General features: G+C 44.9%; 1 protein-coding gene across 6 annotated transcripts in view; it reads right to left on the reverse strand.

Moving 5' to 3' along the window:
* ANKRD6 (ankyrin repeat domain 6) overlaps positions 1-26,042 on the reverse strand; it is a 172,523-nt gene that overhangs the window by 46,677 nt on the left and 99,804 nt on the right. For all 6 annotated transcript variants that reach the window (XM_058566636.1, XM_058566633.1, XM_058566635.1 and 3 more), the window contains exon 2: positions 17,227-17,491. In XM_058566636.1, coding sequence (XP_058422619.1) covers positions 17,227-17,346 — 120 coding nt within the window. In that variant the 5' untranslated portion in view covers positions 17,347-17,491. The remainder of the gene's footprint in view (positions 1-17,226; positions 17,492-26,042) is intronic.

Below are 26,042 nucleotides of genomic sequence, written 5' to 3' on the forward strand. Positions count from 1 at the left end.
CCCTCAACTACAGCACGTCTCCCCACAGGCCAGGCAGGGGCTCATGTCTGACCCACTATACGAGTTCTTACCTTGTCCCTCTCCTTCTGAGAGGGCCACCTCTCCTTCCTCCAAAGAGCAGCTCCTGGAGGCGCCTCCCTACCTTTGCTAGACACACGCGTCACTGTGCTGCCGGCCTAATTAACACCCTCATCATTTTAAGTTAACACTGTTTGAGACTCTCCTAGTATTGACCCAGTAACTTTCCATGCATTGTCTCATAGGCGAGCCACACGACAATTCACAGCATGCATTTGCCTCCCTGTACTTAAGACGTATATTTCCTGCTAGTAAACTTGTTTCTGTTCAAATTACGGCATTTAGAATATCCATATTTCATGGTGTTCTACAAAGAGCACCATGACTTCCAGGTGTGTAACCCCTGACCTGGCCCAAAGCTCAGCAGAGAGTGTTGGCCTACCCCACCCGCAAGGCTCTGGGGCCCCAGGGAGAAAGACCTGGAGCAGTGAATGGTTCTCCACTGGCTGCTCTTTAGAGTCACTTGGAGCTCTGAAAAACCCCAAGCCCCAGCCACACTCTAGACCAATTAAATCAGACCCCCCTGGCTGTGCGACCTGCACATCAGTAGTTTTTAAGGCTCTCCAGGTGATTACATGTGCAGTCAACTCTGAGAATCAGTGACCTAAAGGGACTTCTGTGCCTCTGAGGACTAGAGTGAGAAAACAGTAATTATGATAATAACTACACCCATTGAGCTCTTTCTATATCCTCATTATACTGCACTAAAGCACTCTGCATGATCACCTCCTCTAATCCTCACAAGAACTCCTTGGGGCACGTGTTATGCAGATTTTACAGACAGGAAACCAAGGCTCAGGTGGCCAATAACTTGGCGAGGGTCACGGACATGGTCAACGTGATCCACTGCCTCTACTCTTGCTAAGAAAACTTCGGAAAGATTTTTAAAATGGGTGACAAATTCACAGAGACAGAGAGTTGAACGGCAGTTGCCAGGGACCAGGGGAAGGAGGAAATGGGGAGAAGGTGTTTAATGGGTACAGAGTTTCAGTTTTTGAAGATAAAAAGAGTTCTGGAAATGGATGGGGCTGATGGTTACACAACAATGTGAATGTACTTAATGCCACTAACTGTACAGTTAAACATGGTTAAATGGTAAATTCTGTTACATATTTTCACCATAATTTTAAAACACAAAAACAAAAGAAATTTTAAAATAAACGGTGAGAGAGAGATGACTAGGTGCCCTGTCTCCTGCACAGTGCACTTCCAGGTTATCTTCTGTTTGCCTTCCTTGTCTTTGAGCTGTTTTACAACTCCAAGTTGTAGAACACTGCGGGTGATGCAAATAAACTGTGTCCAGCAGAGATCCAGTGTACAATGGCCAGTTTTACATCTAATAAGCAAATTTATTTCCGCTTTCCTGATGGCCTACATACTTGTAATTCTTTGAATTCCCCTTTGAACCAGGTGTAACATCTTACTGGTTCCCTCATTAATTGATTAATTAAATATGTGTTCATTTTGTAACTGTTGCTCAGAATTACCACCACATGTCAAGTTTCCTTGATGATTTCTGATGATAAACTACAAAGGTCTAAGTTTTCCTAGCTGAGATTTTCTTCCCACATGGCGATGCTTCTAGCTATTGTAGAACAAAAAGCATACTTTCTGTGTGACCTGACATGTGACTGTACATCCTCAGTGCCCCCTCAGAGCGTGTGGATCCTCAGGGGGTTGCACCAGCCCCACGCAGGCTCCAGCCCTCACCTGGGACCTGAGAACACCCTGGGCTACTGGGTGTCGCCTTGGGAGGGAACCCTGTTTTCCAGCTGTGAGGGAGAGGGGGAGGGTGGGGAGGAGGGGTGTGGAGACCCCAGCACTCCCCTTCCATCAGCCACTTCCCTGCTTTTTTCCTGACTCCCAGGCGGCTGGCCCTAGACACGACCTGGAGCAGGTGAAGAAGAGAAAATTCTATGGAACCCACACTAAAGTAGAGAGGAACAAAGGCTAAGTATAGGCCAAATTAGCCACAGCACAGAGCTCCTGGAGAAGGGCCAGGAGAAGAGGGAGGAGGGAGCCGTCAGGAAGGGAAAGCCCAGTATACCACTGGTCACAGCCCAGTATACCACTGGTCACAGTGTGCTTCAGGGTGGGTCCTCACAGGCCTCTCTCACTCTGCTGGTGGCATGTACATAGGCACAACCTCTATGCAGAGCAATTCCCCTCTAGCTGTCAAAACTACAAGGGCACATATGCCCTGACCCAGCAGTGCCACTTAGAGAAATCTGTCCCACAGATACAACCACCGTGCAGTAAGATCTCAGGACAAGGTTAGTCACTGCAGCAGAATTTGTAAGTGAGAAGATTAACATAATCTAAACGTCCATCAATAGGGGACAGGTTAAGCCTATTATGGTGCACTGAATAAAGCAAAGTGAAGAAGGGTATGTTTAGTATCCTACAACTTATATTGTGGAGAAACACATAGAGATACATCTATTTGCATATATATGCATGAAACATCTCAGGAAAAAATGCAAGAAACAGGTAACACAGGTTGCCTTCAGAGAGGTAGACACTGAGTAGCTGGGAGACAGTGTGGGAGGAAGACTTATCAACCTTTTGTACCTTCCGTATTAGAACCATGTGAATGTATGACCTGCTCAAAAATTTTAAATTTTCTTTTTTCAATTCTCCAAATTTTTTTTATTGATGTCTTAATATTTTATAAGATTGTGAAATTTTAGTTGTACATTATTATTTTTCAGTCACCATATAAATGCATCCCTTCACCCCTTGTGCCCACCCCCCAGCCCCCTTCCCTCTGGTAACCACCAAACTGTTCTCTCTGTCCGTGTTTTAGTTTATCTTCCACATATGAGTGAAATCATGTGGTGTCTGTCTTTCTCTTTCTGGCTTATTCCACTTAACATAATACCCTCCAGGTCCATCCATGTTGTTGCAAATGGGACAATTTTGTCTTTTTTAATGGCTGAGTAGTATTCCATGGTATATATATACCACATCTCCTTGATCCAATCATCAGTCGAGGGACACTGGGGTTGCTTCCAATTCTTGGCTATAGTGAATAATGCTGCGATGAACATAGGGTTGCATAAGCCTCTTTGGATTTTTGATTTCTAAAGTTCATTGGATAGATACCCAGTAGTGGGATAGCTGGATCATAAGGTATTTCTATTTTTAATTTTTTGAGGAATCTCCATACTGTTTTCCATGGAGGCTGCACCAGTTTGCATTCCCACCAGCAGTGAATGAGGGTTCCCGTTTCTCCACAACCTCTCCAACATTTGTTGTTTTTTGTCTTGGTGATTATGGCCATTCTAACAGGTGTAAGGTGATATCTTAGTGTAGTTTTGATTTGCATTTCCCTGATGATTAGTGATGTTGAGCATCTTTTCATGTGCCTATTGGCCATCTGTATATCTTCTCTGGAAAAATGTCTGTTCATATCCTCTGCCCATTTTTTGAGTGGCTTGTTTGGTTTTTTCTTGTTCAGTTATGTGAGTTCTTTATATATTATGGAGATTAACCCCTTGTTGGATATATGATTTGTAAATATTTTCTCCCAGCTGGTGGGTTGTCTTTTCATTTTGATCCTGGCTTCATTTGCCTTGTAGAAGCTCTTTAATCTGATGAAGTCCCACTTGTTTATTAACAATTTTAAGTTTTTTATATCTTTTTAAGCAAGTGTATGGAATCTTCTGAAAGAAGCATGCTACATACAGCACATTCTCTCAAGTGAACATTTTCACCTGACCAACAACCTTGCAAGTATCTATTTCTCCCACTGCCCACCTCCTGGGGACTCGTAGCTTTCAGAAAAGAATACAAACCAACAGGCTGGCAAACCGAGTTCAGACCTACACCATTCCAGTAAGTCCTAATATTAAACACACACCCACAGAATCAAAAACAAAGCAAATGAACAACGAAAAAGATCCTTGGTTTCGACTGCTCCCCCCTGCCCTGGGAAGCCAGCCTTGCAGACCCCTCCTGGAGGTTTTGCCCAAACAGCAAACAGATTTAAGAGCTAGAGGCCCAGGCAGTAGCAGTAGGAGGGATGCCACATGCAGAGTCTGGTCCTGCTGCATTCCCTGTCATTGTGAATGTACATCATTTATGGACCTCCAGCCTCTTCTTGGGAGTGGCTGCCAGGAAATACCTACCAACCCTGCATGCTCTTTATTTCTGCAAACACCATCAAGTATCATGATTGGGAAAGTTACGTTACTACAATCAAACCCTTTGCATTTCTCTTTTTAAAAGTTTAAAGTTTATATTTATTGGTGCATAGTCATTCACTAGTATGGGGAGACAACGTGACATGAAAACTCCACAGGAGCCACAAACAACCTATAAATAAGTGTGTAACCACAGAACCAGTTTAAACCGACCCCATCTTATCAAGAACAGAATGTTAAAGTTGTTTTTCAGGGGCAGTGAGCCAAAACAGCAAGTCATGTAGCCGGAGCATGCACAGAGGAGAAAATGTGACCTGAAATAACACCCAGAACCAAAGATTCTTCCCCCACAGAACCAAAAGACTGAGACACGAGGGGAACTCGAAAGCCAGACTGACTCTCTTTAGAAGTGAGGGGTCCACTGTCTAGGAAGATCTGGTGTTAAAGCCCCTTTCCACACCTCACTATAAATGTTTAAAGCCCTCCAACTGAAACCTGCCCTGCCAGCGCTTCCGCGTACCAGCCTGTTCCCCTAACTTCTTAAATTTCACCCCAAACCCTGGATCAGAGAGACAGATTTGACAGCCTTGCCTCCTGTCTCCTTGTTGTTCAATCTCACAATAAAGCTGTTTCTTTTCTCAAAAGCCAGTGCCATATGGCCCAGTGGTGTAGTGGTTAAGTTCACATGCTCTGCTTCAGCGGCCGGGGGTTTGCAGGTTTGGATCCCGGGCACAGACCCACACACCACTTATCAAGCCATGCTGTGGCAGGCATCCCACATATAAAGTGGAGGAAGATGGGCACAGATGTTAGCCCACGGCCAATTTTCCTCAGCAAAAAGAGGAGGATTGGCAGCAGATGTCAGCTCAGGGCTAATCTTCCTCAACAAAAAACAAAACAAAACAAAAAGCCAGCACCATAGTATTAGCTTTTTATATGCATTGAGCATCGGGCCCTCTTTTTTTTTTTTTTGTGAGGAAGATCATCCCTGTGCTAACATCCGTACCAATCCTTCTTCTTTTGCTGAGGAAGACTGGCCCTGGGCTAACATCCGTGCTCACCTTCCTCTACTTTATATGGGATGCCGCCACTGCATGGCTTGACAAGCGGTGTGTTGGTGCGCGCCTGGGATCTGAACCTGGGCCGCCAGCAGTGGAGCATGCGCACTTAACCGCTACACCACAGGGCCAGCCCCCCAGGCCCTCTTGATCGGTAACAACTAGAAGAAAGTTACCGAACTTTCTTAAGTTTGTTTCCTTATCTATAACAATTATTATATTTAGAACAGCTATCTTTAAAAATCAAGGTTCTAGAGGTCTAATTTACATTTAATAAAATTCACCCTTTTAAAGTATATAGTTTGATGTGTTTGGATACAGGTATACAATCATAGAGCCACCACCACAAGCAAGATATAGAAGATTTTCATTGCCCCCCTCCCCCTAAATTCCCTCTTGCTTCTTTTCAATCAATACCTTTCCACCAATATTGGCTCCTAGCAATCACTCATCTATTTTTTGTTCCTACAGTTTTGACTCTTCTAGAATGTCATATAAATGGAATCAGATTGTGTGTGGCCTTCTGCGTCTGGCTTCAAATGCATAACGCTTTTGAGATTCATCCATGTTGTTTCCTCCACCAGCAACTCATTCCTTTGTCTTGCTGAATGGCATTCCCCAGTTTACTTATCACTTCAGCAGTTGGGAGGGGGGTTACTTTAAGGAATTGACTCACGCCAATTGTGAAGCCTTGGCAAATCCAAACTTTGCAGGCAGGCTGACAGGCTGGAGACGTAGGGAAGGGTTGATGCTTCGGCTGGAGCCAGAAGGCAGTCTGGAGGCAGAATTCTCTCTTCCTCATAAGAGGTTAGTTTTTCTCTCTTAAGGCCTTCAACTGATGGGATGAGGCCCATCCACATTATGGAGGATAAACTGCCTAGTTCAAAGTCTACTGATTTAAATGTTAATCTCATCTAAAAAATACTTTCATAGAAACATCTAGAACAATATTTGACCAAATATCTGGGTATCGTGGCCTAGCCAAATTAAAATGTAAAATTAACCATCACACAAAATCACAAAGATTTTATCCTATTTTTCTTCTAGAATTTTTATAGTTTTAGTTCCTACATTTAGGTGTATGATTCATTTTGAGTTAATATTTATATGTGGTACAATACATTCACTTTTTTTGCATTCAGATGTCCAATTGTTCCAGCGCCATCTGTTAAAAAGACTATTCTTCCCCTGTTGAATTGCCTTGGCACCTTTGTCAGAAATCACATATGATGATAGGTAGGTCTATTTCTGGACTCCCTATTCAGTTCTCTTGATCTGATTGTCTATTTTTATACCAATACCACCCTGTCTTGATTACTGTAGTTGTACACTAAGTCTGGAAATCAAGTAGCAAGAGTCCTCCAACTTTGTTCTTCAAAATTGCTTTAGCTATTCTAGATCCTCTGCATTTTCATATAAATTTTAGAATCCGCTTCTCAACTTCTACCAAAAAAGCCTAGAATGGTCATTTATTAAATGCTGGACACTGTGCCAAACACTCGTCATCTCATTTAATCTTCATGGCAATCCCACAAGGTTGGGATTATCCCTGATATTCAGATGAGGACACTGAGTGGCCTTGTGTCCTCTGCTCAGGACTCCCCTAGTTCTCAGACCACAACTCTGAGACCATCAGATGGTCATTGTTGCATGGTCAGGATCTCCTCATAATGGCTACCACATTCAACACTTACTGTGTGCTAAGCACTGTTCTAAGTACTTTGCATATATTGATTTAGTTAGTCCTTAACCAGCCTAATGAGGTAGTACTATTATTTAATCCTCGTTTTAGAAGTGACAATATGAGGCACAGAGAGATTAAGTAACTTCCCCAAGATCACTGAGCCAGTAAATACACCAGCATTTGAACCCAGGGAAATCTGACTCCCGCATCCATGTTCACACTCTCTACACTATACTGCCTCAGTCAGAATTTCTGAAATTGCTACAAAACTCTGGGAATGATGTGCATATGGTAAGGAAGGAGGGGGGGAGGAGAAAAGCCTGTTTGGCCTAAGGCCCTCCCACAGCACAGCCTCTTGCTCAACGTGCACTGAGGGTGGAGGGGAGCCAGGAAGGGGTGGCAGGATTGTGCTGGAAGCAGCAGGGACTGTTTGGACGCTGTCCTAAGTTGTGGGCCTCAGAGCCAGGCAGGGCTGGTTCCCTCCCAGTCTACCACCTACTGTTTACTTGGCCTTGATCAAGTCACTTCCTGCACAGCACCTCACTGTCCTAATTGGTATCACAGAGCTAAGGGCATCTCAGAGCTGTTCTGAGAATTTCAATGAGATGGTATATGCAGAGCACTGGCCAGGTGCTGGTACAGGTGTTCAACACATATTTTTACATTTGATTTTATGTTTGGCAAATTACTAAAGTAATATATTCTTTTTTTTTTTTTGCTGAGGAAGATTTGCCCTGAGCTAAAATCTGTTGCCAATCTTCCTCTATATTGTATGTGAGCCTCCATCACAGCACGGCCACTGATAGACAAGTGGTGTAGGTCCACTCCCGGGAACCAAACCCAGGCCACTGAAGCAGAGTGTACCAAACTTAACCACTAGACCACCAGGGCCCCAACATACGCTTATTTTAACAAGTGGAACAGTACAATGGAAATATCTATAAAAGCACAGCAATCACCTTCCCCAACAGGTAACTAACATCAGCAGTCTCATGTGTTCACAGGGTTCTCCCTGCTCACACAAATACAAACATTGTGTTTGCAGAGAGAAATAGATTTCTTTTTTAACCAAAACACATCATACTGTACCCATCACTTGCTACTTGCCTTTTTCATTTATCTGTGGATATAACCAGTCAATGTAAGTTCTAACTCTCTCTCCCAATTTCTTTGTGCATAAATATATGCAAATATGTAAATTTATATAAATTAGATATGCATGACACCGTGTAAGTTTGTATATGGTCCTTAGTTCTCTTTTTCTTTCTTGCCTCCCTCCCCTCCTCCCCACCTCCATAATGTACTCCCCATGTTGCCAACTCCTGAGTTTTCTGCCTGCCCACTCTGCAGTGAACTCTGGGGGCTCACTCTCCAGGAACAAGCTCCTTGAGGCCCTGGTCTGAACTTCTTAATCATCTAAATCCCTATGTTATTACTCAAGGGTAGTGCTTTGACACTAGAGATTTGACAAACATTAATTTTACAAATGAAATTACATTTTTCTTCTTAACTAAAGTTGCATCAAATAATCTTTGTCTGGTTACTTTTGGAGAAAACAAGAGCTGCAGTGGAACATCCCAAGGACCAACTCCCTAAAAGTTCTATGAAAAGATACTCTATCTGCGGATTTCTAGAGGCTCTCAACACTAGCTATATGGTCAGTGCTTGGCATTAAGGAGCAATGCAGAGGTTTATCCAGATGACAAAACACCTACTGGTATTGAGCTAATAAAATTAAGGTATATATGAAGATATATAACTAAAATGTGAGGAGACTGTAGAGAGAATATGTTCACATAAAACCAAAGCTTGATTCTTATAAAACCAAGGGTTTCTCACAAAAAAGAATCCCATTTTTCTGGGTTAGTATCAAAGATCTCAAGCAGTGTCCATGGGGGCAACTAGAAAGGCAGGGAGTAGAGAGAAAATTAGGAGGCAGATTGAGTGCACTGGGTCACTCAGAAGATGTGTAAGTGGAGGAATGTGAAAGAGTCAAAAGAAGGAAGGATGGCTTGGGGCTTCTGCTTGAGGGTCTGTGCAAATGGGGGTGCATCCACTAATAAAGAGACCACGGTGAGAGGACTAGATTTCAGGGGGGAGCATGCAGGTTCAGTCTTGGGCATTTAGATGTGAAGTACCTGTGAGGTACCCGTGGATCGTTCAGATAAAGATGCCCATGAAGGCAGCTTGACAGGTGGGTCAGGAGATAGAGCTGAGCTGGAGAGGGAGATGAGGTGACCATCCAGAGCTGGTGAAGTCCAGAGTGAGAGCAGATGAGGGCTGAGAGCCCTGAGGAAAGCCAGCTTTAGAGGCAGAAAGAGAAAAGGGGATGGAGGAAGCACCAGCAGAGAGGAAAACCAGGAGACAGAGCACTGGGGAGCCAAGGGGAGCTTCAGGGAGGAAAGGGTGGGCAACACTCAAGTTCTAGTCAGTCTCCCCCACAGAACACATCTCCACGAGGGCCAAGACGTTTTCTTGTGTCTTGTTCACTGGCATAAAGCAGGTGCTCAGTTAATATCTGGTGGGCGAGTGAAATAATGAGCGACTTTGCTGTTAGCCGTGGAGCAAAGTGAGGGGGTCGGGAGCCAGGTTACTGGGAGATCCTGAGTGACCATCTCTAACAGCCAGACAACTTACTCCAGAAAGTCTCAGGATACCCAGTGTGTTTGTCAGATTACACGTTCTAACTGAAAATGTGCTGGTCAACACAGCATGAAAAATAATTGGTCTCAATATGAAATTTATGTAAGTGGAAAATCAGAATTCTCAGTGAGCCTTTCTCTTAAAACATGAATTTTAAATTCTCACATGTAGTTCCTACACCCATTCCCAGCTCCCAACCCCACTGCCTCTGATGACTTGTCCTGTATGTAACTCCACCCCTGCTCGGTGGATAAGGTATCATGACCACACACAATTAGTAAAATCCCATGAGGGCAGAAGAGGCTGCCCTCACCTGAGGCCCCTGGCATGACAGAGAGGACAGCTGCATGGCAGCCAGGAGATCCTGGTCTGGTCCCAGCTCTGGCACTCCCTAGCTTATACAAGTCACTTCTCTGTGGGGCCTCCATTTCCTCACAACTCTAAAAGGAAAATCTCTGTATGTATATATATCTCACAGGGTTCTGGGGATGAGCAACACGTGTGAAAACAATTTGAAGAGCGTAAGATGTTATACACACGTACATTACCATTACTGGGGTATTGCTTTATTAAAGTCCCTGGGCATACGAGGTCCCGGGCAGGAAAACACCGGCAGATTATATCTACTATGTGTACGATATCAAGAAGATGCTCTAAGAAGAAGCAGCTTGAGAAGTTCACAGTCCAAAGTTATGAACCACACAGCTGACACAAGGTGGTTAAAAGCAAGGACTCTGGAACCAGATGGCCAGGGTTTGACTCCCAGTTCTGACACCTAACTGAAGTTGTGGGCAGGTTACCTAACCTCTCCTGGCCTTAGCTTCCTCATCTGTACCGTGAGGATAGCAGAGTTGTGGTGAGGTTTACAAGATTTACTCATTGTAGAGCTCTTACAAGAGTACCTGACACCTAGTAAGCACCATCGAAATGTAAGCAATTTACACTCAACAACATTAGTCCCCACATTCAATACACATGGGGCTTACTGGGGAGTACTGTGCTAGGCACTGGAGGGGTTAAAAAACATACCCAATGTTTTGTGCCCACTGAGATTTCATAACTGTGGCAACATGTGTTACCACACTTAGTCCTCATGGAAGCCCTCTAAGTTTTGTGAGGAAATTTATATCCTTTTTTTTTTTTTTTTTTTTGTGAGGAGATCAGCCCTGAGCTAACATCCGCCAATCCTCCTCTTTTTTTTGCTGAGGAAGACGGCCCTGGGCTAACATCGATGCCCATCTTCCTCCACTTTATATGGGACGCCGCCACAGCATGGCTTACCAAGCAGTGCGTCGGTGCGCGCCCGGGATCCGAACCAGCGAACCCCGGGCCGCCGCAGCGGAGCGCGCGCACTTAACCGCTTGCGCCACCGGGCCGGCCCCTTGTGAGGAAATTTAGACTTGTGAAGTAAAGAAATTTGCCTACATCAGTGGTTTTCAGCCAAGGACAATTTTGTCCCCACCCCCACCCCCACCCCCACCCCCGGGGGTTGTTTTTGCAATGTCTGGAGACAGTTTTGGTTGTCATAACCTGGGAGGAGGGAGTACTACTGGCATCTAATGGGTGGAGGCCAGAGATGCTGCTCAACATTCTACAATGCACAGGACAACCTCCCATAACAAAGCTATCTGACCCAAATGTCAATGGTGCGGGAGTGGGAAACCCTGGCTACATTAACAAGCAGTCAATAAGCAGTGGGGCGGCACCTGCAGCAAGGTCTTCGGAATCCAAATTCAGTGCTTTTCTTCTGTGTCCAACACACAGCAATGTAAGAGAAACTCCGACCCAGGTGAGAGTGATAGTCTGGTGGGGAGTTCTGAGCATCCACAGAGCAGCATCCAATTATGAGGGACACAGAGCAAACTGACAGCAAGTGTTTCGTCAGTTAAGAGGAGAGCGAGTTCCAGGCAGGGAACCATTCTCTGGGTGGACTTCACGTTGGTGGTGGCTCCTGAGCTGGTTTCTGAATGGGCAGATCTTAAAGGGGCAGAATGAAAGCACAAGGCCTTTCGGGAGGCAGCTGCAAGGAAGAATCTATAAGCTGAGTTTCCCAACAGTGACACTGTAAGCTCAAAGACAATAAAACGTCGCCTTCAAAGTTCTGAGGCAAAATAATTCTCAGCCTAGGTTTCTATACCAAATTGTCCATTAAGTGAGAAGGTAGAATAAAGACTTTTTTTCAGACAGGCAGACTCTCAAAACATTTATCTCCCATGTTCCCTTTCTTAGGAAGCTAGCAGAGACAATGCACCACCAAAGTGAGGGTGACATGGGTAAGGCAAACAGAGTATATAACATAGGAGAGAAGTGACACGAATTCTCAGGATGACTCCATGTAGCAGAACTAGAGAGTAACCCAGGTAAAACTGGAACAGAAGGATGGTTGACTCCAGAAGGCATATCTCCAGGAAAAGAATAAAACTGACAAATATATGATAGGTTTAATTACGGAAAATTGTCCTAAGAACTGTTTTACAGATTTGTTGGAAGGTAGAGGAAACATTTAACTATAAGTTTGAATAAAACTAAACAAATGAAAAATCAGGCAATTATCAACTCCAGGAAAAACATCGAGTTATATAAAAAATGGAAATATAATTATAGTACAATTCTTGGCTCACCAATGAACAGCATTTACATAATCACACTAATTATGGATCTGCTCAAAAATTTTAACATAATTAGATTGGGAGAATGTGGGAAAGGAAGGGGCAATAGATTATCTCTAAAATTGATCACTCTCTTGGGGCCAGCCCCGTGGTGTAGCAGTTAAGTGCGTGCACTCCACTGCTGGCGGCCCGGGTTCAGATCCCAGACGCGCAACGATGCACCGCTTGTCAGGCCATGCTGTGGTGGTGTCCCATATAAAGCAGAGGAAGATAGGCACAGATGTTAGCCCAGGGACAGTCTTCCTCAGCAAAAAGAGGAGGATTGGCATGAATGTTAGCTCAGGGCTGATCTTCTTCACAAAACAAAAAAAAATTGATCAATCTCTCCCATGTGCTTATTCTCAGGAAGACATTAGAGCTGTGCTATCCAGCAGGGTAGCCAACAGCCACATGTGGCATTTAAATTTTAATTAAAACTAAATTTAAAATTGAGTTCTTCAGTCACATTAGCCACATTTCAAGTACTCAATAGCCACATGTTGCTACCCTATTAGCACAGATACAGAACATTTCACCATCACAGAAAGTTCTGTTGGAGAGCGCTGTACTAGACAGTGTACAACATCAAAACAAGGGAGTGAACCAAGAAAGAGAAAGACATTGGGGTCTAGAAAACAGAAAATCAACAAATATTAAAGTGGTAGGGGAATCCCTAGGATAAGAGTCAAGAGAGATCCCCAGAGAGCTGTCCGAAGGCTCCGAGAGCCACCAGTCCAGACTGAAGCAGGGGACGGGGCTCCAGGGATATCTCTCCAAGAAGAATCAATGGAGAGACTACCTAACATTCTGAATATCCAGAGAGATTACACAACGGGGGATGGTTAGTGATAGGGAGAGACAAACCAAAGAAACAAACACAAGACAATCATTAACATCAGGGTAAACAAATTATTACAAAAAAGGAAACATAATGATAGTACATACCACATGGCTCAGCTAAGAATGGTATAAATTGGTTAAAATATGTAAAGACTGAATCTGATGTCACCTAAGTTATGACATAACTGTACTGGAAAAGGTAAAAATGCATTGTGAGAGAACAGGGGAGATAAAGAATGCTAAATCTTAAATCATCAGTTTTCATACAGTAAAGTCAACAGATGATGCCTAAAATAGAAAAATCAAGATTTAGCAATATCAGGATGTCTTTTTTTTTTTGGTGAGGAAAATTGGCCCTGAGCTAACATCTGTTGTCCATCTTCCTCTTTTTTGCTTGAGGAAGACTGTCCTGAGCTAACATCCGTACCAATCTTCTTCTATTTTATATGTGGGACACCACCATAGCATGGCTTGATGAGCGGTGTGTAGGTCCGCACCCAGGATCCGAACCTGCAAACCCCAGGTCACTGAAGCAGAGTGTGAGAACTTAACTATTATGCCACCAGGCCAGCCTCGGGATGTCTTTTAAGGATGTAAACACTAAAAGAATCTACCAAAAGAGCTGAAAGTGGTTGCCTATGGAGAATCAGAAATGGAAGGCAACAGAGTAAAAATATTTGATGCTTTAACTTATGTGTATGTGCAACATAAAAATTATAAAATAATATCCACATTGGTTTGAAATTAAAAATTAAACTGATTAATCAAATTAGTAGTATACGCATATTCATTAGAAATATGGAGGTAAATGAGTATTTTCTTCAGGGGAGCAGATTGGGGGTGGGCCAGGGGACAGCTGTTTTTGTTAAAAGCCTTCTAGCAGTATTTGAACTTACACTTTTAAAGCTCCTATGTGCGTGCATTACTTTGATAAAGATGACTATTAAAAAGCAAATGATATAAAAAAAAGATAGACAGTAACAAGCATTGGTGAGGCTACTAAGAAACTGGAACCCTCATACATTGCTGAAGTGAATGTAAAATGGTACAACCACTCTGGAATAGAGCTTGGCAGTTCCTTAAAATGTTGAACACAGATTTACATGTGATCCAGCAATTCCACTCCTAGGTATCTACCCAAGAGAAATGAAAACGTATGTCCACACAAAAACTGTACACACATGTTTATAGCAGTATTATGCATAATCGTTCCAAACGGGAAACAACCCAAAATATCCATCAAGTGATGACTGGATAAACAAAATGTGGTATATCCATACAGTGGGATACTATTCTGCAATAAAAGAGAATGAAGTATGGATGCATACTACAACATTGATGAACCCTGAAAACATTAGGCGAAGTGAAAAAAGCCAGATGCAAAAGACCACATAATGTATGATGTCATTTATGTGAAATGTCCAGAAAAGAGAAATATATAGAAACAGAAAGTAGATTAATGGTTGCCAGGAGTTAGGGGTGGGAATGGGGAGTGACAGCTAATGAATATGAAGTTCCTTATTAGAGTGATGGAAACATTCTAAAATTAGAACATGGTGATGGCTGCACAATTCTGTAAATACATTAAAAATCACTGAATCGAACACTTAAAATGGGTGAACTTTTTGGCAGGTAAGTTATACCTCAATCAAACCGTTTATAAAAAAGCAAATGATGAAGTCTGTTTAAAAAAGAGAACTTGTAGACTATGAGCTAAGTGCTTTAATAAGTTATTATTATGACAATCTGAAAGGTTGATATTATTATCCCCCTTTGACAGATACAGAAACTGAGGCTAAACTAGTTAAGCCACTTGTACAATTAGCAAACAGGGCAGAGTTAAAATGTGTGAGCAAGCACCCTAACTAAATTTCATGCACTTTCTCCTGTTTGTGAAGAGCTGTGGGTAGATCACAGGGAGGCCTGAATGAAGGCTCCCTTCACCCTCACTTCTGTACAACTTGGTCACCACGAATGTGTAGCGTGCTGTTAGGCCAATGGGCGACCTCTGAGTAGCCCAAGATTTTTCATCTCTCCAGAGACCAGCATTGTGATATTATGATTTATAATAAATATATATTTGCTCTTAAGTCTCCATTCCTGGCTTACAGCTCCCAAAACCCTTGGAATTTCCTGAGTGATAAAAGCAATGGGCGTATCTTTTGTTATAATACTTGGTCGTCTGTCATCAGTTCCTGAAATAGCTCCAGAGCCATAAAGGTGAAAGGAATGTTCTTCATAACAAACCCCTTTCAACCACACCTGAGTTTATGTTAATGAACTAACTTTTGGAAAGGTGCCTAAGAATGGGGGCTGGTTGCCAGGGAAACCAACCATGATTAGAGGGTTGGAACTTTCAGTCCCACCCCACTGACCTCCAGGGAGGAGAGAGAGGCTGGAGGTTGAATCAATCATCAACGGCCAAAGATTTAGTCAATCAAGTCCTTGTAATGAAGCCTCCATAAAAACCCAAAGGACAGAGTTCCGAGAAATTCTGTGTTGGTAACCATATGGATGTGCTGGGAGGCTGGCACACTCAGAAAACATGGAAGGTCTGTCCCCCTTCCCCCATACGTTGCCCTATGCATTTTGTCCATCTGGCTGTTCCTGAGTTATATCCCTTTATGATAAACCGGTAATCTAGTAAGCAAAATGTTTTCCTGAGTTCTAGGAGCTGCTCTAGCAAATTAATCAAACCTAAGGAGGGAGTCGTGGGAACCTCTGATTTATAGCCAGTTGGTCAGAAGCACAGGTGACAACCTGGACTCGCAATTTGCATCTGAAATGGGGGGACGGGGCAGTCTTGTGGGACTGAGCCCTTAACCTCTGAGATCTGATGCTATCTCCAGGTAGACAGTGTCAGAATTGAGTTAATTGCTTGGTGGTGCTGGAAAAAGGACACATCCAGAAGTGTGAAATATAGAGACTGCATATGAGTAACTGAAAATGTGAGTTGGGCACTCTTTGCCACAGGAGGTCAGAGGTTAATAGACATCACTATTTGAAAATTAAACTTTGCCTCTCTCCCCAACTCCCTCTGGGGTGGCCTGGAGGGTGGGCTTTAGAGCCAGTCCCAGTGAGTACAAGTTGCAGTTCTGCTACTCAGCAGCTGAGGGGACCTGGGCAAGTCACTTAAATCTCTCTGTGCCTCAGTTTCCTCATCTCTAAAATGGGGATGAAAAGAGAACCTCTTCTAGAGGACTGTAAAGCACTTAGAGCAATACTAAGTGCTCAAAAGTGTTTATCATCAGCATTATTTTGTCTATGCATTTAAACTTGTCACCTAACTGCAGAGCCTGCCTTTCCTCAGCTTTGCCACAGAACTGCCCTTTGGCCAGTATGTTCTCCCGTCTACCACAGTGTTATCTGCTGGTGAGAGGTAAGCAATGTCCTCCAAAGCTTACCACACATCTTCACTGACCCATATGAAATCAAAGCCCAAAGAGGTCCTGGTGGTCGCTGTACAGATGGGGACAATGAGGTTCTGCACAGCAGAGGGGCTGCCCCATCCACAAGCTGGTCCACCTCCCCCGGAAGCCTGGCTAATGTGATTACCACACAAACACTCTACCCAATAAGGTTTTTTTGTGTATGTGTGTGAGGAGATCAGCCCTGAGCTAACATCTGCCAATCCTCTTTTTGCTGAGGAAGACTGGCCCTGGGCTAACATCCGTGCCCATCTTCCTCCACTTTTATATGGGACGCCACCACAGCATGGCCTGCCAAGCAGTGCGTCTGTGCGCGCCCGGGATCCGAACCGGTGAATCCCGGGCCGCTGCAGCGGAGCGCGTGCACTTAACCGCTTGCGCCACCCGGCCGGCCCTCTACCCAATAAGTTTTTGTGCCCCATCTTCTCCAGAGAGATCTCTTGTCCATTTGGCTAAAGAAGTAGATGAGAAAAAGCCACACTGTGATTTTTAAAGACTGTCCAATGCTAATGACAAATTACTCCATTTGAAAGACAGCAATGAAAACATTTTTAATCCTCCCTCCTTCTCCCTAAACCTCCATCACTGGGGAAAAAAGCCAGTTCTTTGAAAGCTGCCAACCAAACACAACAGTTTTGTGGACAATGGTTAAGAGGTAGCAGGCTTTTTCCCAGGGAACAGCTAGTGTTTTTTCCTCGTTACCTTGGTAACCGCTACCTTGGCGCCCTTGTTGATGAGCTGAACCACATTCTCTGCTTGGCCTTTGTACGCAGCTATGAGAAGGCGTTCTGAAAGCGCAGCGACCGCATCCTGCTGGCTCATGAATTAGGAGAGAGAGAGGTTTTCGGGAAAACGGTAGACAAGTTCCTTCAGCTCAACACGACGCCACTGGCCCGGGCAGGCACCCCCGGGGAAAGATGCTCCTGATCATTGGAAGGTGCCTTTATTACCAGGCCATCTTCGGGACCTAGGGTTACAAAACAAAGCTGCCATCAGCTCCACTCAGCACACAGGACAGGCCCCACCTCTTCTCTCTGATTTTAGGGCATTCTGCTGATTGCTCATGGCAGGGGAGGGACACTGGGGGAGGCAGGACAAGCAGGAAGCGCACTCTGCACAGCAAAGGCCCTGAACGTTCCAGTGGAGAGTGGCAGATTGTGCCAGCCTCCCTCCTTTCTTCCCCCTGAGGGTCATTCTCCAGAGGACTAGGCCAGAACTGTGAGGTCTGCTCTGTACTTCTGACCTGGGTAGCAGAGGCCATTATAATCCCCTAAATATGGCCTGGTTTCTAGACCCAGAGTCAGCAGGTAACTGCACCGTGTATGATCACAAAGGGCCTACTGGACTGTGTTTTGTGGGTCCACCATAGCTAACATGTCGATGCCCTGGCAGGTTAGGTGCCTGTGGACCACACCCCATAGAGACCCAGAGGAGTGGGTAAAATCCTTAGGGTTTTCTCCCAGCATTTACTGCAGTTTTCTTCCTTCATCCTCTTCTCACTGTAAATAGTGCAGTTTCCTGAGTTCTGGAACAGATGGACAGCTGGATGCAGGCTTGGGCCATCTCCTGGTTCCAATTACTGCTGGAACAACCCACCTTGGGAACAACACGGATGCTAGAAACACCGACAGCGTGCTCTGTCAATTGTGCTAGGAGGGACTAGTCAAATTGCTTCCTTGCTTAACAAGAGGGAAATAAATGGCCTTTTAAAACCACCTATAGGACACTAAGCCCCGACTCCAGAGCAGTGGTCTGAGGTAGTAACAAGAAGTAAACTTAAGCTCTCCTTTCCACCAAAAGGCCAAATGAATAGAATTTTAAAGACTGACTCCTCCCAGTAGCCCTAGGCCACCATTAGAGCAAACCAAAGCCACTGGTAATTATGTCAAAAGTGAACGGTTCTTTGGACAGCAGAAGGAAAGCTTAAGGATCTAATCCACTCCTGCTAGGACAGCAAGGAAGTGAGGTCTTCTTTGTTGTTTTAAAAGTACTTGTTAAAAATACCAATATATTGGGCCCGGCCCCGTGGCTTAGCGGTTGGGTGCGCACGCTCCGCTACTGGCGGCCCGGGTTCGGATGCCAGGCGCGCACCGACACGCCACTTGTCCGGCCGTGCTGGGGCGGCATCCCACATACAGCAACTAGAAGGATGTGCAACTATGACATACAACTATCTACTGGGGCTTTGGGGAGAAAAAGGGAAAAAAAAAATACCAATATACGCAAATGGAAAGAAAATGCTGTGCCAAAGGGAGCCCATTCTTCGGACCCTACAACACATTCTAATTTTGAAGGCCTGAAAGATACATCTTCTACAGTTGCTTCCAGGCAAACCCAATGCTCCTTTCAATCTCTAAAGATTAAGGAATTGGCCATGATATGACTGGGAAAGGTCTGGACTGTACCCCACTCTAACTCTGTTCACCATGACATCCAGGCTGGCCATTTCACTACCCACTCTGGGAGGCTGGGGTTAAATGCTCTTACGTAAAACAGACAAACAACAGGATTGTGGTGAAGATTCAAGACAGTATTTTATTTTGTGAAAGTTGGCCAAATGTGAATATTATAACTTCAGAAAGATAATTTTTATACCCCTCAACTTGTGAATTATCAAATTTTCTCACTGTCTCCATCTGTTGCCCAAAATGTGGGTAAAGACTAGCAAGGAAGGAGAAAGAAGGAAACTCACAGACCCATCCTGCTCTGATCACCAGGCTCCTTAGAAGCACGACAAACCTGCAGAAGGCACGCTGTTCCAGAACAGAGGTCTCCTCCATTAGTCATGGTCAGAGATTTCTGGGATGCACCAGAAATCGTTGTTGAATGAATGAGCCAAGGAAAGAATAAAGTTGAAACAAAAGAGAGAAATGGAGCTGGAAACGCCTTTGGAAATTCCCAGGGTCGCAGTGAAGGTCTAGTTTGGGCTTTCTGTTTCCCAGACTGTTCCCGTTTGGAAGTAGTTTGTTTTTGTAAACAGAGGATACGTTGTCTCTCTTTTTACTCAGGTAATCATGGTACCTTCAGACCAATTACACTGGGCTTCTGCTCTGTTTGCCCCAATACTGGAAAAGTACTCCAGGCCCAAATGGGAGGAAAATACCGACCATTGGCCTAAATGCTCTCCCTCCCACGACCACATTCTTCTCTCCTTTAACTCATTTGTTATCTCTGTGCACTAGCCCTAAACCGCCACCCTCCCATTCCCAAGCTTTCCTGCAATGGGCATTTGAACGTCTCAAGTACAATGGCCCAGTTCATACAAATATTATTATGGCTAAAATTTCACTCATTTCACTCCATAGCTTAGCTCCTGGGGATAGAAATCTCCTTGCTTCAACCTCAGTGCAGCCATCAGCCGAGGTCACGAGCTCCAGACCAGCAGTCTGTCTGGTCTCCCTGGCAACAGATGCACGGTCAGCTGGCCTGTAGTAACTGACAGCCACTCCCCTCCCTCCCTCCCGTCCCACACACTAAATTCAGCCTCTCAGACTCAGAGACGAGAGCCGAGGTACCCTTATTGCTATGGCTGCAAGCTACTGAGATAGTCTTGTTTACATAATTACCTTCGGTACACAGCCCTTTACAAGCCCAGCACATTACTATTCCTTTTTTTTTTTTTTTTGATAGAAAAACTCTACAGTTGTGAGAAAATGTTGGCCAAGCAGAAATATCTTTTTTTTTTTTTTCTTTTCATTTACAGCTACTTAAGAATGAAATGCTCTCCACTCCCCATCCCACCCCCTCCACTCCAGTACGGCTGATGCAGAGGCCACCTGAGGCACAGGGAGCCTCCAGGATAGGTCACTCACGGGATTTTGGATACTACCCCCACGAGAGTGGCAAAGAAAACCGCCTGCAAAATCAGGAACAGAATCCCAGGTTTCCAGTTCCTAGTCGACTCCTAGTACCAACCCTGTTGTTGTTGGGTCTCTCAAGTTCACTCTCAATTTAAATCCAGTAACAGCCTCATCGCTAGGACCTCCAGCATTCACCTGCAGTTGCATTTACACACAGGGTGGGCAAGAAGGGACTCAAGTGGCTGGGTCTTCTTTTCTGCTTCCTTTCTGCACCTCCATCCTTGGAAGCTCAGCTTCCTCACCACCTTTCTCATGGTCACTGCCCTAAATCCTTGGTATCCTTACCTCTCATCTAAAACAACAATCCTCATCCTTCTGGAGTGAGGGATACTTGGCTTCTCATCTAACACCTCTGAACAGACAAATCAGGCCAGGTGGAGGTGGGCTGGGGGGAGAGGTTATGATAAGGAGGGATGGAGGACCCCCAACAATGAGTGGCGAGGGGAAAGGAATAGAGGGGTGGTGACCAGTCTACAATCCACAAGTTAAACCGCACTGCCAACCTGTTGGGTACCCAAGTTTAGCAGCCCTCTTCTCTCATTAAATCTGAGCTTCCTCTTCCGAGTAGCTCAGCTATCATTCAAGGCACTTCCCATTGCTGGCGGGGAGCAATTTCTTCTGCCCTAAGTCTATCAATCTCATCCCTCTTTGTCATGATGCTCACTTTCACAACATTCTGGAGAAAAATCTTAAATGCAAACATGCTGCCAGTTCTTTAAGCAGAAATTAAATAAATGCAAGATTATAAATATGCAATGAGCATCCTGAATCCAGAAAGGGATTTAACTCTCTGGGAAAGATTTCCCTGCTTCCTCCCAGCCCACTGCCCCCATTTCCATTGCTCTCCAATTTGCCAGTGCTTTTGTCTCATCACAAATGCCAGAGGGCCACACAGCTACTTGGTCTGTGATGCAATCAGTTTTCTTTTTATAGCAAAAGGTCTACGAGGTTCGCTTTTGCTGTTTTCTTGAGGATTTACAACCAAGTCTCCTGGTACCAACATCCCAAAGCCACTACATTCAGTCTCCTGACAGGCAAAATATTCTAGAAGAGACATGCAAACAAAAGTGCCAGCCAAGCATTAGATACAACCCACCCAGAGAGGGTCCACAGGCACCCAGGACCGGTGGTTAGGGAGTGCCATCAGTTATAATAACTCGCTTTGCTCCTACCGCTCCAAACCTGTGTTGAAGAGAGATTGTACTCACATCCAGGGGTCTGTCCTCCCCATTCTACACATCGTGTTCTGTTGCAGTCAATTCTTTCCTGGAGAGATCATTAGCTTCCTAGGGCTGTCACGCCCAGTGGGTCTGCAGCAATTTACGTTACAATGCCTGCTGCCTTGTTCCCTTGAGCTTCCTCTGCCAACACCAGCCAAATCACATCAAAAAGCTTATTAAGACATCCTTTCAGCTCGCAATGTTTTGTGGCTTCCTAGTCTGCTCGTCACAGCTTCTGAAAGTCTCGGGTCTTCAGATTTTGTTGGACTGCTCCCTCCTGCAGGCAGAGGACCTGTAACACTGCCCTCATTGAAGAGTCAGGGAATAATTCATGGATGGGTGGAATGCTTTTGAATGATGCTCAGATGACAGAGAAATGAAGTTTGCCTTCTTTCAGCAGTAACGCAAGGAGAAGAGATGAACGTGCGTGTTGTAAGGGAGAGAGGATGCAGCAAGGGTCAAAATCTGTAATGAAATGCCTTCATCATCACCGTTAGGGAAATGCTCACTTTGTGGGAACAGCAGAGACCCAGACACTCCACCCTCCCCGGCAGAGAGTTCCAGCACAGTGACTGCAGCAGCGCAGGAGACAAGGGTCTGGCTGAGCAGCTGTTCTTGAGATTTGTAAACCCATAGTGTGTCTCACAAATCCTCCTCTGAATAGAGTCTCTGCAGGGAAGGGGGAAGGGAGGAGACAGGGAGCAAAGCTGTCCCCAAGTGCCGTCCACGGCCCTACACATTGCAGGTGCATCCTCCAGACCACTTGTTGAGGAAACAGAAAACCAACTTCCCAACTGGAACAATCACAGAAAGGAAGAGGGTTTTCATTTTGACTCGAGACAATATCACGACTTTTTCCTCACTTCTACAGCCAGAATTGTTGGTCCTGGAGATGGGAAAATAACTGTATTCTGAGCACCCTCCCTGCCCGAGGCCTTGCCCCATCTCCCTGAGGGTGTGGACTGGGACTCCGCTTTGGCTAGAATAGCCAGGGACTCAGGCAGTGTGCCGCAGACTGAACTCCACTGGGAGACGAGTACCAGCAGAATGACACGCTTATTTTCATAAACCACACTGGTACTAGTTTACACCAAAGTGGTCACTCCTGGGACACTGTGGTCACCACTGGAGGACAGGTGAGGTTAGAAGAGAGATGAACGTGACTCACTCCCTACCTTGAAGAAACACATCGTCTAGCCCTGAAAAGCCTTGATCAGGGCCCAAAAGGCCAGATGCCAGGTGAGAAATGTAAACCGAATGCGACAGAGTATAAAGCAAGGAGTGGTTCATTTTCTCCAAGCCTCTGGGACATTTCCTCCTCCTGAGAATATGCCGTCCACAGGGAGGGACCCTCAACACAGTCCCATCAATGAGCACAGGACAGCACCGACTGCTCAGAGCCTGGTGTCCACGAGGGCTGTCTGCACAAGACAGAAACGACAGAGGCAGAGACGCACCTTCCGAGCAAGCCCATACCTCATTCTACACACGCCACCATCGCAGAGGAACATGTACGCTTATTTCTTGAGCCACCTCCAGTAGAGAAACTATTCTCCTCTGAATCTGACAGTACTGAATCTTGAAATAATCACCTTTGTAAGAGGCATATAGAGGCTGTGGCAGTGAGAGTGGAGTGACATCTAGATATTATTCAGGAAACCTATGACATACCCTACCATCAAGAAAAGCTGCTAACAAATGTAAAAATAATATCAGAGGCATAAGGACATACCATTGAATAAAGATGTGGCTGACAAGAGGCTTGCGATGTAGAGACCTCCCTTTTTCACAAGGGAAGTCATCACTTGTTGGCTGCTGGGCACTGCAGGATCACCAGAGCCTCCAAGTTGAGGCTGGACATACATCACATAGCAAATGACCCCCCTGCTCAAAATCCAGACCAGGAGTCATTGCTGAGCCTTCTGCTGCCCCAACTTTCCCTAGACAAGACAACCATGCCCTCATCTGTGTTCCTACAGTTTTCTTTAAATTCCTCCTGAGGACTGAATTGTGTCCCCCCTCAAATTCATACACTGATGCCCTAACCCTCAGTGTGACTGTATTTGGAAATAGGGCCTTTAGGAGTGTACCCAGTGTGGTGTAATTAAGGAAATGAAGTCATAAGGGTGGGGCCCTCGTCTGATAGGACTAGTGTCCACCAAAGAGTCTCCACTGGCTCTCTCTTTCTCTCTTCACCACCCCCCTACCTACTCAGAGGAAAGGCTACGTGAGGACACAGCAAGAAAGTAGCCATCTGCAAGCCAGGAAGAGAGTCCTCATCAGAAACTGAACCCTGCTGGACCTTGATCTGGGACTTCCAGCCTCCAGAACTGTGACAAAATAAATTCCTGTTTAAGCCACCCAGTCTATGGTATCCTGTTATGGCAGCCCAAGCTAAGAGACAGCACCCCCACAGTGTAATTGCTCACATGGGCTCAAAGTTGGTTTTCCTTGTTAGACTGGACTCCTTGAGGTCAGGAACCCTCTTGTATCCCCAGTGCACGGCATGGTTCCTGGAACATAGTTAGCGTTTAACGTCCATTAAGTGGATGATAGAAAAACTAATAATCAATTGCTTTTTCTAATCATTATTTGGTCTTCAGGAGCCTGTACATCCCACAAGAAATAGAAGAGGCGCCAACCAACTCAGCTAACCTTTTTCCTTTCCCCACAGATGAAGAAGGCTATGGCTCCAGAACCTCCAAGAGATAACAAACAGGGGATATAGTCATTCTTGTCTCGCCCTTCCTCCCCAAAATTGAGGACTACAGCTCCTGGGGCCAGAAGAATTGCTGATCTCAAGACAGCCCCTACACAGTGTCACAGGTCTGTCAGCACCCAAGCACTGGACAGCGCCACAGCCACCCTGGGAATTTTCTTTTCACTACCCTCAACCTCTGTTGGGTAAAACCCCAAATGCTCAAGTCAAACCAAAATAAGAAATACCAAATTACAATAAACCAATCCTCAGAAGGTAGTCCACCTTCCATGTATCCATATCTTGACTCCTACCCACTCCTTAAATCTGCTTAGATCTGGCTTCTTTCTGCCCCCAATTTTCCTACTAAACTGTTTGTTGTTGATTCTGTGGTGTTTTAAGCATTTATTGAAGAGATGGGCACAAAGAACTGTGGAAACTAGGCGAGAGATCTTTCTTGCTTGATGTGCTGGGGTGAAAGCAGGCCAGCAAAGTTCTTACAGAGAAGGTAGCACTTGAGCTGGATGTTGGAGGATGTACAGGATTTTGTTAGGTGAGAAGTTGGGGAGGACACAGGCAGAGGAAACAGCAAGAGCAAAGGCACAGTGGTCTGAAAGTGCGTGTCATGAGTAGGAAAGAGGAGCAAAGAGACTTTTGCAGCTGGAGCTTATCATACATGGGCAACGACCAGAGACGAGGTTGCAAAGTCAGGCTGTGGAAAAATTTTCACGTCATGCCAAAGACATTGGACTGTATCTTGCACTTGTGATGAGGAGCCCTTGAAGTTGGTAAGCAGAAAAGAGACTAGTCTGGTGTTTGTTCTCTTTGGAACTCAAGCACACAGAATTGGATTAATTACAATTATGGGTTCATGCTACACTTTCAAGATTGAATGTACATGGCTTTCTTTCTCTTCCTTCCTTCCTTCATTTTTTCTTTTATTCCTTCCTTCCCTCTTTCCTTCTTTCTTTTTATTTCAATTAATAGACTTTATTTTTTAGAGCAGTTTTAGGTTTACAGAAAAACTGAACAGAAAGTACAGTTTCCATATAGCCCCTTACTCATACCCACCTCCCCACAGTTTCCCGTTATTAACATCTTGCATTAGTGCAGTACATTTGTTACAACTGATGAGTCAATATTGAAACATTATTATTAACTAAAGTCCATGATTTACATTAGGGTTCACTCTTTGTGTTGTTCAGTTCCATGGATCTGTACAAATATACAATGACATGTATCCACCATTACAGTCTCGTACAGAATAGTTTCACTGGCCTGATGCTCCATCTATTCATCCCTCCCTCCTCCTCAACCCCTGACAACCACTAATCTTTTTACTGTCTCCATAGTTTTGCCTTTTTCAGAATGTCATATAGCTGGAATCCTACAGTATGTAGCCTCTCCAGGCTGGCTTCTTTCACTTAGTAATATGCATTTAAGTTTCCTCCATGTCTTTTCACGGCTTGATAGCTCATTTCCTTTTAGTGCTGAATAATACTGTATGGATGGGGGCTGGCCCCGTGGCTTAGCGGTTGGGTGAGCGCGCTCCGCTGCTGGCGGCCCGGGTTCGGATCCCGGGTGCACACCAACACATTGCTTCTCCAGCCATGCTGAGGCCGCGTCCCACATGCAGCAACTAGAAGGATGTGCAGCTATGACATACAACTATCTACTGGGGCTTTGGGGGGAAAATAAATAAAATCTTAAAAAAAAAAAAATATCGTATGGATGTACCAC

This window comes from Diceros bicornis, chromosome 23 (assembly GCF_020826845.1).
Source record: "Diceros bicornis minor isolate mBicDic1 chromosome 23, mDicBic1.mat.cur, whole genome shotgun sequence".
Classification (NCBI taxonomy): domain Eukaryota; kingdom Metazoa; phylum Chordata; class Mammalia; order Perissodactyla; family Rhinocerotidae; genus Diceros; species Diceros bicornis.